Source organism: Trematosphaeria pertusa (assembly GCF_010094035.1).
Source record: "Trematosphaeria pertusa strain CBS 122368 unplaced genomic scaffold BU26scaffold_7, whole genome shotgun sequence".
NCBI classification, from domain to species: Eukaryota; Fungi; Ascomycota; class Dothideomycetes; order Pleosporales; family Trematosphaeriaceae; genus Trematosphaeria; species Trematosphaeria pertusa.
Window position 1 is genome coordinate 152,950 of NW_022987218.1, and position 14,779 is coordinate 167,728.

Here is a 14,779-nt window from a genome sequence, read left to right on the forward strand (position 1 = left end):
TGCCACACCCTGGCTTCCGCTAGATTAATTCCTGCGCTTGTGCTGCATTGGCTGTTTATTCTCCTGCACGCTACAAATCAACCCACCACAGCACTCTGCGATGATGTAGCCCTGCTAGACTACAGTAAGCGAATGGGATTGCGTCCACTTATGAGAGGCAGTGTAGCGACACCAATAGCCCACGGCGACGTGGTGGCAGTGGTGGGGTAGCAGACAATAGAAAATAGCACTGCAAGGTCAGCATTTCTTACATCTCTTATCTAGGGGCTTTGCCAGATTCACTGCCTGCACGGGTACAAGCCGCAGTTGAAGAATCCCGTTCACTCGATAAAGTATTTCCTTGGGCGTTCCAAGAAGAGAAGTCTGGGCGAGCAACGTAATGAGGGCTCGAGGAAAACGTTCAGTCCGAGGTGCAGGCACAGGCTAAGACCGACGCATGCTTGCTGTCCGTGAGAGTAGGTTAGATTCTCTGATCGTCGTGCTAAAATCGTATACGCAGCTCGTTGATCAGGCAAATGGACGTGGAAATAAGCAATGTGATTCCGATATCTCTTTCCAAGCACTCCAGACTCCTAGCTCAGAAACCCGCCACTTGATTTGTGCAATCGCAACATGAAGACGCTCTCCGAGATGCGCGCCGGATGCCACGGGTCGGACAGCGGAACTTGCCTAGTCCACCTGAGCGCCGAGCTCTTATAGGTCATTCTCTGCATGGGCGTTCAGCAGCTCATCGACGCGCGATCTCTGAACCGTCAGCTTGTCCTTCCCTTCCTGCTCTTTCAGCAGCACGGCCAGCACTTCGATGGGCGGGTTGAGATCGAGCCGGTGCGCTCGCTTCCAGCGCTTTAGTCGAGCGATGCCGGTGCAGGGCTATATGGCAACCCGTGTTAGCACATGTCGCTATAAATCCTGAAGAGTGGTTGTTCAGATGCTTACCCCGTAGTGCCCGCTCATATCAAACTCCCTCAGGATCTTCTCGTGCAGGCTCAAATCATTCTGATGTACCCGTGGCGCCAGCCTCTCCCTCTCCTTCGCCGCCCAGTACTTCTTTATTCTAGCATCCGTAATGCGCCTAGCTTCATCCTCCTCGGGTGTGCTCTGCGTCTGCAGCTGCACCTGCTCCGTCTGCTCGATGATAGCCGCCTCCGCAGTGGTAGGCTCGTCCTCTTCCCGCGTATCTACCACCGCAAAATCCGGCTTCGCATCCTTCTTGGCTGACTCAGTAAGGAGGCTCTTCTTTGCGCTTGACGCTCGTGTGCCGGGCTTGGTGACTTTGTTGGATGCGCCATGGAAAGCGAGAGTCGATTGCTGTGATTTCGGCGTTGCGCCTGTGCTGCGGCGTTTCGGCGGCATTGTAAGTGATGCTCAATCGATGCTATAGGTAGATGAGCAGTTATCCAAGGCGCTGGTTGTGGTTGATGAGATGGTGATCGTGGGGTGAGGCTGGAGACGTGACCTCATTAGGCAAGGGAGGCGGCTTGGCGGCGCCGGATCGAGCCTACCCTGGTTGGCTAGGAGACACGCGCTATTCGCGTCAGCATGTGACCGTGGAAATCCACTTTCACTCTCCTCTTTCGCAACCGCAAAAAGAGTCCAGTCTTCGGCACGGGGAACGAGTTCTGAATACAGTCGCTTGTAAGTCGGTCTATAATCCAGAATCTAAAATGCGCCCGGCACGTAGTCTATGAGAACATTTCAAAAATTGCTCAGGCTTGTATAACCATTCACCTAGCCTAACGCGTCCTTTACGGTGTGTTTTCCTAATCATTTCTCATAATAGCCCTGTTTAGTCATTTTGTGTGGAATTTCATTCATTCGGTCCGTTGGGCTTCGGATAGCTCCAACCCCGGCGACGTACAATTTTCGTATTCAGCTTCTACCCCAACTCTACAAGCTAACCATTTCTCCAGCCTGGTCCCCCTACTATCCATATTCCACGCCCCCACGATGACATCCACAACACCCCCCGAAGTCGCCGCCCGCGTAGAGGCCTACATCCCCCGCTTCAAACTCACCCGTCTCCTAAACCAAGACCAAGCCGGACGTCGAATATCCCTCCTGGGCGAAATTGACTCTCAGCCCGCGGTTCTCATAGCAGAGCGCGCCGCTTTTGCCGCAGACCATGACCACCTAGCCTCCTTTCCGACTTCCCTCACCAAGATCAAGAACCTCGGCGCAAACGACATCTACTCGTGGTTTCTCGCCAACTCCAATCCGGACTCTACAGGGCAGGCAGAAACGCCGCCGGATTTCAAGCTCAACCTCATCTATCCGTGTACGGAGAAGCATGCTAAGAAGTACTCCGCCCAAGGATTGCGGGTGGTGAGCGAAACGCCCGAAGTCTACTCCTCCTACATACGGCCGTGGATCCAACGGCAGCGCGAAAAGGGAACGCTGAACTGGGTATTTAACATCATCGAGGGCCGGACAGAGCAAGAAGACGTGATATACCGCGAGCACGGGGACGAAGGCTTCCTCCTACTGCCCGATCTGAATTGGGACCGGAAGACTCTGCCCGGCCTGCATCTCCTCGGCCTCGTGGAGCGCAGAGATATATGGAGCGTGCGAGACCTCAAGAAAAGCAATATCGAATGGCTCAAACATATGCGGAACCACTTCCTCGACAGCACTGTGAAGCTGTATCCCGACATTGACAGGGATCAGTTGAAGCTTTACGTACACTGTATGCCCCCAGCCCATACCTCTCATATGCTCATCCATCGTCTGACTTGTCCCCAGACCAGCCCACTTACCACCACTTCCATATCCACATCGTGCACGTCGCCCTCGAAGCGGGCAACACGCAAGCCACTGGTAAAGCGCTCGGTCTTGAAAGCATCATCTCCCAGCTCGAAACCATGCAGGGAGGGCCTGAAGCGGGGATGCAAAACGTGAGCCTGACATATCACTTAGGCGAGGCGAGCGAGCTGTGGGAGAAGGTATTCCTGCCCTTGAAGGAAGGTGGAGTAGTGGATGTTGGTACCTTTTAAGAAGTTCTGATAGGGACACTGGGATAGAAAGAGGATTAGATATTAAATGAGAGCTCGCCAGCTCCGCAGGCAGGTCGGATGCGATGCAATAGCTAAAGCATGAAACAGCCCACAACGCCATACATGATAACCGAAATAGCCGACCAAATGCTGCGATAGCGGCCGTAACAATGCCAGTGGCTTACTCCCAAGTCGATCCACTCGTCTTGTCCCCTTCTGCAGCCCTAGTTCTGCCCGTCCTGCTCTGCCGCCTACTATCATCACCATAGTCGCTGATACTGATCCCTTCGGGCGCAGCGTCACTATCCTCCCTCTCTTTCTCACTCTCGGCTGCCTCAGCGCTGTTCTGGCGTGCACTCGCTTCCTCACCAACCTCAAAACCCTCGATCTCATCACCGGGACTTTCAATGACGTCCAGTCTCGTATTACTCCTGCCGGCCCTCTCTCCACCGTCTCTAGTCGTGCTCGCCGCCCTCCTGCGATCCTGCTTCTCCATCTCCAGCCTTGTGCGCGCCATCTCTGCCGCTTCTTTCGCATGGTCGCTGCTCCCGCCCGTTCGCATAGTTCTGCCGACCCGGGCCACGCTCCTCGTAAAGCTCGGTTGGGACATCACGCCCCCGGATGGCGTCTCCGGATTCGCGTTGGATATAGGGCGTTGCAGCGTCCCCGAGGGGCGGGCGTGTCCGCCTGTCGGTGCACCGTTCAGGCTGCTCTGGCTATATGTACGCCAATATACGAGGGACCCGAGGAAGGTGCCATCTGACGAAGGAATATACCGCCACGGCCGCTCACGTAGAGAGAAGATCAGACAGTCGACAGCTCCCATGAGTGCGATGCAGATGGTGCTTGCGAGGGAGAGTCCGTACACCGGATGCGCAGCCCACTTGTCGTAATACATCATACAGTGGCTGACGAACGGTACGATCCACATCAGAATATAGACGATAGGGTAGATGAACAGAAGACGCAGCTGTCTGTGGATGTGAGCTCTCTGTCTCTCGATTTGCCGGTTGACGTGCGCGGTTGGACAGTTGCTCATTGGCGAAGTGTTGCCGGAGTTGTTGCAACTATTTTCTAGTAAGGCTGGATTGCCGTGTGCTGCCGTGCCGCATGCCTGTAAAGGAAAGGGCGGGAGGATGCGGTTGCCGTCGATACCTCCCGAGATATTCGGGACTGAGTGCGAGCGACGGGGAGCCGGGCATTCCGAGCGTGGACTCGTCGTTTCCCCTAGCGATACTACGATTGAAGCTCGACGTGGGGTACCGGTAAAGGAGACTACGGACGAGCCTCTGCGGTGGGGGTTATTGGGCGGCTCTGACATGTCAGGGGTTGCGCCTTCCTCCATCTCGCCCGCCGATAGTATCGGTGTAGCGGTGGCGAAGGAGGGCCTAGTGGTCTCTGTAAAAGAGCGAAATTCGAAGCCAACATGAGCGTAGATTGCGCCGGCTAGACCAAGAATGATGATGGCGATGGCGTAACGAGGGATCCAGGCCAGTGCCAAACGGTACCAGAACGGACGACGGGGAAGGGAACAAAAGGCTCCTTGGGACACGTAGCCCCAGCGAGGATTAATAAAGGCGAGGCCAGCCATGGTCGCAGGGACTAGAAGTGCGCCGATGTAGACGAAGTAGCGATATGGATACAGTCCATCCGAGCGAACCAAATTCGAAGGACGGAACACCTGGATAGCACTGTGGATGCCAATGACCAGGACAGCGTAATCTGAAACGTTGGTATGTCAGCAGATGCCTTTCTGCAAGGGCGTTGACACTGACCGCTTGTCTCAGTGCCATATTGCACGAAGAACCCACTTGACTGACAAAAACCGGACTCCGTTCGAACGGTCCCTCTCGTGATCGACACGACGGCAAAAATGAGCAGCCACGTTGCCTTCATCAAGTCTCCGTAAATGAGAAGCATGATCAACCTGGACTAATTGTTAAGAACGTAATTGCCTTAGGTGCTGAGTGCGTTAGACTCACTTGTGGCGAAAGCGCTTCTCCATCCGATAAAACCAGTAAAAGGCAAGAAAAGAAGCCATCACGCTGACGGCCGCGCATAGTGTCGCCGCCAGTCTGATGTTGAACGTTCTATTGAGGGTGTACAGTCTGGTTGATGCCGAGCCGTTGTGATGGGAAAGCCCGGGTACAGGCGAGGAAGCAGCATGGGACGAGAACAGGCTGACAAGGAAGAGGAGAACTGGAGGGCAGCAGCTGCACGAGGCAGAGATATAAAAATAAGGGAGACGGTTCCGCAGACTTCTCTTTTCAGTATCCCACATGTTGGTTCCTCTCGGCTGCTCATTTATAGACAATGGCGCAATGGCTCTCGGGAAACGGGAGGCCTTAAGAAGGTTGTGTGGAGGATGGGTCAATTGGTACATGGAAGTTGGCGTTCGAAGTCGGTCCTACACCCGCATCTCCGTCGTGTCTCGGATGAAATGGGCGCAATGCGGATTCCTGAGGGTTAGCACCCGCTGTTCAGCGAGATTCTCGTGGTTGGTGATGCTGAAAACAGGTCAAACAAATGCGCGGCGTACGACAGTTGGCAATTTCCAACGACCTGGTATGCACAACTAATCTCCCCACGAGGCTCGCAAGTCGCGGATGGAGGTTCAACAGGGACGTCTTCAACATTCAGGTGGCGTCTATTGCGACATTCGTTTATCGGTCCCCGGCATGGGCTCTTCTGGCGCGATCGAGAGATAGGTGTTAGTATTCTCATCACTCCCATTCGCCAAAAGATGCCCCTGATTATTCATTTTTGGACTGACACCTTTTCCGCTTTCGGCGCAAAAGCCATGGAAATGGCGACCTCATCATACCCGCGAGCTGGGACCAGATTGCCGCTTTGCCGCGCGGCAGACAGATGCGTCCGAGAAGTGCGCAGCTCCGGACACGGTTTCTCCTGTTCTGATGATCATCTGCAGGAGCTTCTGACGTAGGCGCATCCCAGACACGTCGAGAGAGCAGCGTGGGTCGCTCAGTCGAGAGACTCAGCGAGGACGATCAGCGAGAACCGAAGATCTCCTCCTCCAGCCTCTGCCTCGCGCTTGAGGAAGCTGCGAACGCCGAGATTGAGCGCTTTGTCACTGAGCACATCCTCGTCCGCAGAGAGCTCGCCACGGTCGAGAGGTCCTTTGCGCCTGCCATCCATCTCCCACAGACGGTTGTTTTGCGATTTCACAAAGCAAACGTAGTGCAAGTCGACCTTGTCCTCGGCGGCTGGGGCGGCAGTATCGCCTCCAGCAGCGGCAGTCTGGTGGGCGCTCTCAAGAGCTTCGGATTCGTATAGCAGGTCCGCCCGCTGGGCAGGTTTGAGAGGTATCGCATCGCTTAGCAGCTTAGACAGGCTCGAGTTGGGTTCTAGCGCAAGTGTCAGTGCTCGGTAGAGCAACGTGTAGGTCTACTAACCGATGTGTGTGCGTACTGCGCCATTCGAGACACCATGAAGCAGGCCGATCAGGCCGCAAGCATTTCCAATGGTCTGCTTATACCACACGACTTCCTCGTCGGGGCCGTGGCCTTCGTACTCGGGCTTGTCTTTGTCTTCCTGAACGCGGAACTTTTCGTATGTCTCACTCACGGGGAAGATGAGGAGGAGAGCATAGGCGGGACGCGGGACAAAGGCAAGCAGCTCCGGCTCGTCGATACTGAAAACATCGTGGAATGCGAGCTTCTTGGAGAGGCCTAGCTTGTGGACCAGCGAGGACATGACCTCGGGGTTGTTCTCTGGCGGGGCGCGTTAGCCGGAGCAACTCAGGCCGAAAGTGAGACGCACCTAGAGGGATGAACCTCTTCGCCGTGGGCGGGCAGTCTGGAGAGTTCTCTGCCGCCATGATGGAAGGTAATTGTTCAGGTGGAAGGGTGTGGTGGGAGGAGTCGCGGAGGTTGGAGCTTTTGAAGTACGCGACGCGGGGCACTTCCTGCAGGCAGCAAACGAGTGGCGTCACGGCGCCCTAACACGCTCGTAGAAAGGCACAATCATGCAGGAGGAGCCTAGCAATGGTGTTCTGAGCAATCACATCACGACAGTCTCGGCCCGCCTGAGATGCCAGTCGTCTGAGCTCGCCAATTAAGGCATGCAGCAGATGGCCTGTGCGCGTGGCGTGGTGTGGCGCCGACCTGTGCCCCTCAGTGAATTTTGACCTGCATTGAGTCACGTTGGCCATGCATATTCAAAATCCCTCCGCCGCCCTGCCTGCCTCCCGCACCAGACTTCTCCAATTCTCCCGCCCAAGTCCCTTCCGAGTCGTGCGACCCCGGCGTGCAAGACTTGGGCCGCTGCAACGCATAACTACTGCATCAAACAATCACCAGCCAGCTTTCTTTACCCCACTGCAACCGCTGCTGGTCAACTTCTTCCGACCCACGCTGCCCGTCATGGCCACCTTCCCCCTCGACGAGAGCTTCCTCGCCTTCCTCAAGACGCACGCGCCGAACAACGCAGCCGCCGAAACCGACGCGATCAAGGCCTCCCAGGCACTCTTCCCCTCCGCCACCTACACCGATGCCGAGAAGGCCGATATTGGCCAGTGGCTCATAACCGCTGAACACATCGTCTCTCCGGGCGAAGATGCCGCGAAGTCCGCCGAGAGGCTGTCCTCGCTGAACACGCACCTATCGAGCCGGACTACCGTCCTCGGCGCGAAACCGTCGGTCGCTGACATTGCACTCTACCAGAAGCTTGCGCCCGAGGTATCGAAATGGAGTCCGGAGGAGAGGACCGGAGAGCAGGGTTACCATCACATTGTCCGACACGTCGACTTCGTGCAGAACTCGCCCGTGTTCGGCCTGAAGCTGGATGAGAAGGTCAGCGTCGACCCTGACAATGTCATGTTCAAGATCAAGCCGGTAGACGCGAAGGCGGAGAAGGAGCGCAAGAAGAAGGAGAGGGAGTCTGCGGCTACAAGTGCTGCTGCGTCGGGAACCGCTACGCCTAGCACTCTCACGGGGACTTCGACACCATCTGAAGGCAGGAAAAGTAAAAAAGAGAAGGCAAAGGACAAGCTGCAGGCAGCTGGCGAAGCTGTGGCCTCGACCGCCGCTGGGAAGGCCGCGGGTGGAACCCCTCCAGAAGGTGCGCTGACGAAGAAGAAGGAGAAGAAAGAGAAGCAGCCCAAGCCTCAGAAAGCGTAAGTTCTTCATGCGAGGTTGCGATTGCCTTCTAACTCAGTGCAGAGCACCAGTCGAGAAGCCACTGTCACCTGCCCTCATCGATCTCCGAGTCGGTCACATTCTGAAAGCCGAGGCCCACCCCAACGCCGATTCATTATACGTCAGCACCATCGCGTGCGGCGATGCACCAGGCACAGAAAACACGTCTGAGTACGAGGGGCAGGTCGTGCGGACAGTGTGCTCAGGTCTCAACGGCCTGATCCCGCTCGAGGATATGCAGAACCGCAAGATCGTCGCAGTCTGCAACCTCAAGCCAGTCACCATGCGCGGCATCAAGTCTTGCGCCATGGTCCTCGCTGCATCACCACGAGTTGCCGAAGGAGAGGACAACCACAAGGGCCCGGTTGAGCTTGTGAACCCGCCCGCGGACTCCAAGGCTGGAGACAGGGTGTATTTCGAAGGATGGGAAGGAGAGCCGGAGACTGTACTGAACCCGAAGAAGAAGATCTGGGAGATGATCCAGCCAGGGTTTACGACAACGGACTCTCTAGAGGTCGGATTCGACGTTGAGGGCGTGCCACAGCTCTCAGGAGAGGGAGCGGACAAGAAGATGGGCGTGGCTAAGCTCAAGACCGCCGCCGGTCTCTGCACGGTGAGCACACTGAAGGGGGCTACCGTGAGGTAAACATGGATCATGCTTTGGCATATCTAGAGCAGGGTGAGTTGTGCCGCACAACTCAGACCCTCGCCGCGCGCGATGACGATCAAAATGCCGCGCCGTCGTCTACACGCAGATGGAATGCGAGCGAAAACCTTGTGGGAACCCACACGATAACAGCAAGATATAAAACTAGAAGTAGAGGCGGGCTCAGAGTCCATTAAGCTGCCCTTCTCACTACGTCCCATCCAGTCTTGATGTCCTTCATTCATGTCCGCGATCGCTGAGTCCTCCGGCTCTCGTGACTTCCTAGCCTCCGAATTTCTGGTCTGTGCAATAAAGCGTACCACCAGAGCTCCGCTTAGAAGTGCCGTCTGGGTGGCTCTTCCATATTGTAACCCACAGGAGGTAGTACTGTAGCGTTTGAGCTAGGCAAGGGACATCTGAAGCTTAATTTAACCCACAACTAGGCGCCACCATAGGCTCCGCTGTGGCAACAGCCACTTTCTGAGGTGGTAGCCGGATCAATGGAGGCGAAACAGAGAGCTGAATGACTGGCGTTTTATGGCGCTGCAAGGGAGAGCTGATGCTCGTTCTGCGCTAAGCCCGAAACAGGAAGCGATCCGCTCACCGCTCCCGCGAAAAGTGGGCGGTCGAGTTGCACCATCGAGGTGGCCACGACTTTTAATACTCCTACAACCTCGCAGCACCGGCGCCAATTCGAATCGTTGAGACGGAAAAGAGCAGGCACAACAAAGCTCACTGTCCAATTTCATCCACGAACGCGCTGTCAACATGGTCGTTGGTTCTGTCCTCGTCACCGGGTAAACACCCCTCCAAAAAGGAATGAAGATCTAACATAACTGACAATTGGCAGTGGTACGGGCTACATTGGCTCCTTCACGGCGCTCGCTCTGCTGGAAGCCGACTACAAAGTCGTCATAGTCGACAACCTTCGCAATTCCTCAAAAGAAGTCGTCAACCGCATCGAGCTCATCTGCGGGAAGCGGCCAGTCTTCTACGAGATCGACATCACCGAGGAAGCTGCTCTGGACAAAGTCTTCGCCGAGCACCCTGACATCGACAATGTGATCCACTTCGCTGCGTTGAAGGTAAGATTCCACAGCCTAACTACGTCACCAAGTCAGACCATTAAGAGATATGGTAGGCGGTTGGCGAATCTGGAGAGATCCCGCTGGAGTACTACCGCGTGAACGTGGGGGGCAGTATCTCCCTCCTCCGCGCCATGACCAAGCACAACGTCACAAACATTGTCTTCTCATCCTCAGCCACCGTGTACGGGGATGCCACGCGCTTCCCCAACATGATCCCAATTCCAGAGCACTGCCCTATTGGCCCTACGAACACGTACGGTCGCACCAAGAGCACTGTCGAGAACGTGATCAGCGACCACATCGAGGCTCAGCGGATGATGGCCAAGAAGAGGGGTGAGACCGACGGCGACAAGTGGAACGCGGCGTTGCTGAGGTATTTCAACCCCGCTGGTGCGCACCCAAGCGGTGTCATGGGCGAGAATCCGCTCGGGGTGCCGTATAACCTGCTTCCTCTCCTTGCGCAGGTAGCTATCGGCAAGCGAGAAAAGCTGCTCGTCTTCGGTGACGGTAGGTCAAACATAGTGATTCCTGCCAGTATCCTGTGGGCATTAATAAAGCATAGATTACAAGTCCAAGGACGGCACCGCGATCCGCGACTACATCCACGTGCTCGACCTGGCCAAGGGGCACCTGGTCGCCCTCAACTACCTCCGCGAGCACCACCCTGGCGTAAAAGCTTGGAATCTCGGCACCGGCAAAGGATCCACCGTCTTCGATATGATCAAAGCCTTCAGCAAGGTGGTCGGCCGTGATCTCCCCTACCAGGTCGTCGAGCGCCGCCAAGGCGACGTGCTTGATTTGACGGCGAATCCAACGCTGGCGAACCGGGAACTCGAGTGGAAGACAGAGCTGACGCTCGAAGACGCATGCGCCGACCTGTGGAAGTGGACGGAGAACAACCCCGAAGGCTACAATCAAGAGCCGCCGAAGCAGTTTGTGGAGGCGCTGAAGAAGAATGCGTAACTGCCTGCAGGTGAAGGACAGGGGCTTGGTTAAATGGGAGCATAGTGAAGCGGGCGTTGGAAAAAGTTCCGGTTCTAATAGAAGGATATGCTGGGACGAGGGTCTCTAAGTATGGATCTACCGAGCCGTGCGCGTCTTCATCAAAACGATCACTCAGAAAACATGACAACAAAACACATCCCAGTGCAAAGCTTCACCGCACTCTTGACTAGTTGATGAAAAATAGAGGATTTTATCTGAGCAATTCTGACACATGTGCAGTTATTGAAACTCAGACGAAGCTCCTGTTCCACAAGCCCGGACACAACCAAGGAAGGATACCAACGACTGCAGGATGCGCATATACAATCCCTCGATGTGTTTCCAGGAAGATCGCAACCTCCAGATGGAGCATCCTCCCCCTTACGCTCGGTTTGGATCCATTATAGCTTCTGCCCGGTTGTTGCACGGCTGTTGTGAGCAACCGCTAAGCTGCTCAGCAACAATCCCCCACCTTGCGTGGCCTTCTGACTATTCTTCGCGGTCTGTCCAAACAGTCAGCCCTTGGGTACCGCAAAGAGAATGAATACGAGACATACACTTACCTGGCAATAGTTATTGATGTAATGAAGAATCGCGTTCGTGCGGGCATTTGAACTGGCCCACGCCGTGGCGTGCCAATTCTCTCCTCCTTCCACTCTGAGAACTGCTCTCCCCGTCCCAGCCCGCGGAGTCCACAGATCAGCTGTCAGCTTCGTGGATCATGGTGCTACGAAATGGCATTCCCGAGTTTTCGTTACCTTGCGGGCGTCGGAAGGCGTTGGAGCATCAAAGCCACTCGTGCGAGAAAGCCGCACACGGGGATCTACAAACACAATTATAATGGTAGTACATTCATGTGCTTCCCTTCCCAACTAAGAAGTAGCCGCTCTTTGATTGAGCGCTGTGCCGCAAGATCCGGAGGTTTCACAACGGGCCGTCCTGAACTGTTGGCGGTTTAGTTCAGAACAATCTCGTCCAATCACTATGGGCCAACGCCTAAATGACATAATGAGGGACTGCCCAGCTATAACCGTGGAAAACACCCAATTCCTTCTCAACCAACACAACGCCCTCCCTCGCCTAGCCGACTCTTTTGCGCCTCGCAAGGAGAACTGCTCAAATATTCACCAGCCGCTGACGCTGTACCCTGGAAGCGTCGGAGGACTACCCGTGAGTGCATAGCTTCCCCTTTGTGAACTGGTGCTGATATGCCATTGCAGACATGGACCCCATGAAAGTAGGACTGAAGGACTACCTCGTCGTTGGTAGCCTTACCGGCTTCGTGAGGATGGCTTGGATGCATTTCGCCGCTTGGAAGCAAGAGGATCTAACATATTGGGAATCGTATGCTACGTGGGCCGTTTCCAGCGCTTTCGTTATCCTCGTGTACGCTATCGGAATGTGGACCTAGAGATCAAGGCTAGGAACGCGGCGAGAGTAGTGCTGGATTTGCACGGGATTGCTGCGGCTATGTTTTCATACGGACCGCACTGGGAGCGGAGCTGTTCACTGAAGACAACCGCCCCCACACAAGGAGACATAGTTCTACGACTAGGTCCGCGGCAAACCGGCACGGAATGGGTATAATCCTCCAACTCGTTCAGTTCAAACGTATTCGATAATGGCCGCTCGAGCCGATGGGTGTTCACGCAAATGGCAAGCGATTTCGAACCAACACAATGCCACCGCTCTTCATGTCATTATCAACGTCATGCCAATGAAGTTTGTCGCGCGAGACTTGGGCTTGGAAGGGCTGACTGGAGGAGAGAATGCCATCGAGGAAGAAGACTGCCTGCCCCAAGATACTAAGAACCCATCTCAATACAACATCTTTCTAATGCCCCTTGACCGTTGCATCGTTGCCGTGCGTATGACTTCATCCGTACGCATCTCGACTGCATGCAGCGCATAATACATGAAAAAAAGGTAGGCCGAGAGCGCGAGGAAGTCGCCCATGGAAGCCACACTCGTCCTCAAAAGAATACAAAAAGGCATCAGACCTGCGCTCACTCCGGCACAACATTCTCAACACTCCGGAAACCGCTCCTAGCCACACTGTTCATCACACTACAGTCTCTCACCATCGAAAAATGCGCTTCACCACCTCCCTTCTCTCCACCCTCCTCGCTCTGACCGCCCTCCTCCCCACCACGACCGCCGACAGCTACTCCTTCGCCATCTACCAAGAGCACTTCTGCGACACCGGCATGGCGCCTGAAACTTACTATTACTGGGAAGGCGACGACACCGACTGCCACGAGCTGGAGCTCGCCAATTCCAACTGCCGCTACTACTGGAACGGCGGGTTCAACAACGGCGACTGCACGGGCAACGGACAGCCGACGACGGCAAGCAGCATCTTTCAGGACGATGGGGGCGGCGCCGGCTGCAATTTTTGGGCCGATCAGCATTGTGGGTAGGACATGCTTCCGGAGCCTATTGGCGAGCCAGATCAGTACAGTGGGTGCTACGATTGGCGGGCCGATGGGAGGGTGGGCAGCTTTAGGTGTAATGTTTAGGGGAGGGAGGTTAAGTTGAGGAAAGGGCGGCGGGCTGATTACTGGTCGTCGCGAGACAAATGAAGGTTTCTAATGCATACGATACAGAATACTTCAAGTTTGTTTATGGTGCCCCGTTGTTCTTGTCTGCATTTCGCGTTACAGTTAGCCACCGAACGTCTGCCTTTGGTCTACTCCTTCCTTAGAACATCATTTTCGATTTTCGTCTCTTTAAACCCTCGCTCTACTTTCCACGTGAGCCTACAACATTCAGCTTTCGAATATTCAGGTTCTAAATACCTTGGCTCTTATGGCTAAAGTCCCAAATATATTACTTAACCCTACGCACAATAAGAACCCCATATACTCAAACCTAGGACCCGAGTTCGTCTTACATACCCCCCCATAATTATAACACTGCTGCTACTCCGACCACCAGGAACAAAATCGCTACCGCTTACCGAATCGCACTTGCCCACTCCAACGCAGGCCGCCACAACCACAATGCTGCTCGCAAACGCCACTGCCCCATACCTCTGGCTCGTCTTCGCCCGCCTCACAAACCCCACCATAACCGACTTCCAATTCAACACCTGGTACAACACCCAACTCCTCCCCAGCTTCATGGCCAACCACAACGCCTCGCTCGCCGTCCGCTACAAATACATCCCCTTCGCCAACTCGACCCGCACGCCCACATGGCCCTACGTCGCGGTCTATAAGACGCACGAGGAGCTGAATGCAACGGCGGCGTCTGCCACTGCGCACATCTTTGATCTCCATCATTCCGGCACTACTAACGGGAAGAGGGATATCGGACCGGATGATGTGGCGATCGAACTCAGTGCTTGGACGCCGGTCCAGACGTTTGAGAGTTTGAGGGAGGGGAGGGGCGATGTACCGGAGGGGAGGCCGAGGGTTGCGTGTATCGTGAGGTTGGAGCCGGCTGCTGGCGCGGACGGCGAGAGGAATGTGGAGGAGTGGTATCGCTATCAGGTAGGTGACTTACCTTCCCCTTCCCCTTCTTCATGACGCACTTTGCTTCTGTGATGCAGTTAGTGCTGATGAGTGAGCGCAGCACCTGGACATGCTCAGCATGCTGTCCAACTACCGGCGCTCCACGCGTTACCGATCAGTAGATGGGTCTGCACCGCGCTGGCTGGCGATCCACGAAATGGACTCCACGCACATGGATCCGTATGTGGGCGAGGTGCTCATGGGCACTGAGCTGGCGCACCGCGTTATGGACACGGTGCAGATTTTCGATGCGGCCAATTGGATTTGATCTACGAGAAGGGGGATGCGGAGGAGAAGCTATGAGTGGAGGGGGCGTACCGGGGACTAGCTAGCCTGAATGACTTCAACGACCTTTGCAACGTCACCCTTACCACAGGGTTATGTATTGGCTAGAACGTAG

The 14,779-nt window shown here is 55.3% G+C and overlaps 8 protein-coding genes across 8 annotated transcripts; 5 read left to right on the plus strand and 3 right to left on the minus strand.

Annotated features, from left to right (window-relative positions):
• Window positions 1–262: 262 nt before the first annotated feature.
• On the minus strand, window positions 263–1,427 carry BU26DRAFT_456190 (uncharacterized protein). Its single transcript, XM_033824904.1, has 2 exons — window positions 937–1,427; window positions 263–870 (listed from the first exon to the last, which is right to left on the minus strand). Exons 1-2 carry the CDS (start codon window positions 1,351–1,353, stop codon window positions 694–696), a joined length of 594 nt encoding a protein of 197 aa, XP_033683653.1. The 5' UTR covers window positions 1,354–1,427; the 3' UTR covers window positions 263–693.
• A 150-nt stretch (window positions 1,428–1,577) lies between these two features.
• On the plus strand, window positions 1,578–3,118 carry BU26DRAFT_540224 (scavenger mRNA decapping enzyme). Its single transcript, XM_033831540.1, has 3 exons — window positions 1,578–1,635; window positions 1,911–2,683; window positions 2,740–3,118. Exons 2-3 carry the CDS (start codon window positions 1,948–1,950, stop codon window positions 2,988–2,990), a joined length of 987 nt encoding a protein of 328 aa, XP_033683654.1. The 5' UTR covers window positions 1,578–1,635; window positions 1,911–1,947; the 3' UTR covers window positions 2,991–3,118.
• Window positions 3,034–5,672, minus strand: BU26DRAFT_303483 (uncharacterized protein). The gene is made up of 3 exons (XM_033821818.1): window positions 4,973–5,672; window positions 4,766–4,917; window positions 3,034–4,712 (listed from the first exon to the last, which is right to left on the minus strand). Exons 1-3 carry the CDS (start codon window positions 5,371–5,373, stop codon window positions 3,172–3,174), a joined length of 2,094 nt encoding a protein of 697 aa, XP_033683655.1. The 5' UTR covers window positions 5,374–5,672; the 3' UTR covers window positions 3,034–3,171.
• A 300-nt stretch (window positions 5,673–5,972) lies between these two features.
• BU26DRAFT_564355 (cysteine proteinase) lies at window positions 5,973–6,828 on the minus strand (the record flags this gene model as incomplete). The annotated part of the gene is made up of 3 exons (XM_033833275.1): window positions 5,973–6,355; window positions 6,404–6,721; window positions 6,771–6,828. The coding sequence occupies 3 exons, from the start codon at window positions 6,826–6,828 to the stop codon at window positions 5,973–5,975; spliced, it is 759 nt and encodes a 252-aa protein (XP_033683656.1).
• A 332-nt stretch (window positions 6,829–7,160) lies between these two features.
• Window positions 7,161–8,804, plus strand: BU26DRAFT_303515 (multisynthetase complex auxiliary component p43). Its single transcript, XM_033821819.1, has 2 exons — window positions 7,161–8,124; window positions 8,171–8,804. Exons 1-2 carry the CDS (start codon window positions 7,373–7,375, stop codon window positions 8,790–8,792), a joined length of 1,374 nt encoding a protein of 457 aa, XP_033683657.1. The 5' UTR covers window positions 7,161–7,372; the 3' UTR covers window positions 8,793–8,804.
• Window positions 8,805–9,299: 495 nt separating this feature from the next.
• BU26DRAFT_303527 (UDP-glucose 4-epimerase) lies at window positions 9,300–11,010 on the plus strand. The gene is made up of 4 exons (XM_033821820.1): window positions 9,300–9,589; window positions 9,643–9,877; window positions 9,934–10,387; window positions 10,443–11,010. The coding sequence occupies exons 1-4, from the start codon at window positions 9,561–9,563 to the stop codon at window positions 10,841–10,843; spliced, it is 1,119 nt and encodes a 372-aa protein (XP_033683658.1). The 5' UTR covers window positions 9,300–9,560; the 3' UTR covers window positions 10,844–11,010.
• An 838-nt stretch (window positions 11,011–11,848) lies between these two features.
• Window positions 11,849–12,574, plus strand: BU26DRAFT_604646 (uncharacterized protein; the record flags this gene model as incomplete). The annotated part of the gene is made up of 2 exons (XM_033835539.1): window positions 11,849–12,038; window positions 12,085–12,574. 2 exons carry the CDS (start codon window positions 11,849–11,851, stop codon window positions 12,273–12,275), a joined length of 381 nt encoding a protein of 126 aa, XP_033683659.1. The 3' UTR covers window positions 12,276–12,574.
• Window positions 12,575–13,866: 1,292 nt separating this feature from the next.
• On the plus strand, window positions 13,867–14,647 carry BU26DRAFT_594408 (uncharacterized protein; the record flags this gene model as incomplete). Its single annotated transcript, XM_033834902.1, has 2 exons — window positions 13,867–14,358; window positions 14,441–14,647. The coding sequence occupies 2 exons, from the start codon at window positions 13,867–13,869 to the stop codon at window positions 14,645–14,647; spliced, it is 699 nt and encodes a 232-aa protein (XP_033683660.1).
• Between the last annotated feature and the right edge of the window lie 132 nt (window positions 14,648–14,779).

Excerpts from the sequence above, each read along its gene's own strand:
- BU26DRAFT_456190 (XM_033824904.1), bottom strand. The coding sequence starts at position 1,353 with ATGCCGCCGAAACGCCGCAGCACAGGCGCAACGCCGAAATCACAGCAA. Across the intron at positions 871-936 it reads ATATGAGCGGGCACTACGGG|CCCTGCACCGGCATCGCTCG; the intron begins GTAAGCATCTGA and ends GTTGCCATATAG.
- BU26DRAFT_540224 (XM_033831540.1), top strand. The coding sequence starts at position 1,948 with ATGACATCCACAACACCCCCCGAAGTCGCCGCCCGCGTAGAGGCCTAC. Across the intron at positions 2,684-2,739 it reads GTTGAAGCTTTACGTACACT|ACCAGCCCACTTACCACCAC; the intron begins GTATGCCCCCAG and ends ACTTGTCCCCAG.
- BU26DRAFT_303483 (XM_033821818.1), bottom strand. The coding sequence starts at position 5,373 with ATGTACCAATTGACCCATCCTCCACACAACCTTCTTAAGGCCTCCCGT. Across the intron at positions 4,918-4,972 it reads GAGAAGCGCTTTCGCCACAA|GTTGATCATGCTTCTCATTT; the intron begins GTGAGTCTAACG and ends CAATTAGTCCAG. Across the intron at positions 4,713-4,765 it reads ATATGGCACTGAGACAAGCG|ATTACGCTGTCCTGGTCATT; the intron begins GTCAGTGTCAAC and ends CCAACGTTTCAG.
- BU26DRAFT_303515 (XM_033821819.1), top strand. The coding sequence starts at position 7,373 with ATGGCCACCTTCCCCCTCGACGAGAGCTTCCTCGCCTTCCTCAAGACG. Across the intron at positions 8,125-8,170 it reads CAGCCCAAGCCTCAGAAAGC|AGCACCAGTCGAGAAGCCAC; the intron begins GTAAGTTCTTCA and ends AACTCAGTGCAG.
- BU26DRAFT_303527 (XM_033821820.1), top strand. The coding sequence starts at position 9,561 with ATGGTCGTTGGTTCTGTCCTCGTCACCGG. Across the intron at positions 9,590-9,642 it reads GGTTCTGTCCTCGTCACCGG|TGGTACGGGCTACATTGGCT; the intron begins GTAAACACCCCT and ends GACAATTGGCAG. Across the intron at positions 9,878-9,933 it reads TCCACTTCGCTGCGTTGAAG|GCGGTTGGCGAATCTGGAGA; the intron begins GTAAGATTCCAC and ends GAGATATGGTAG.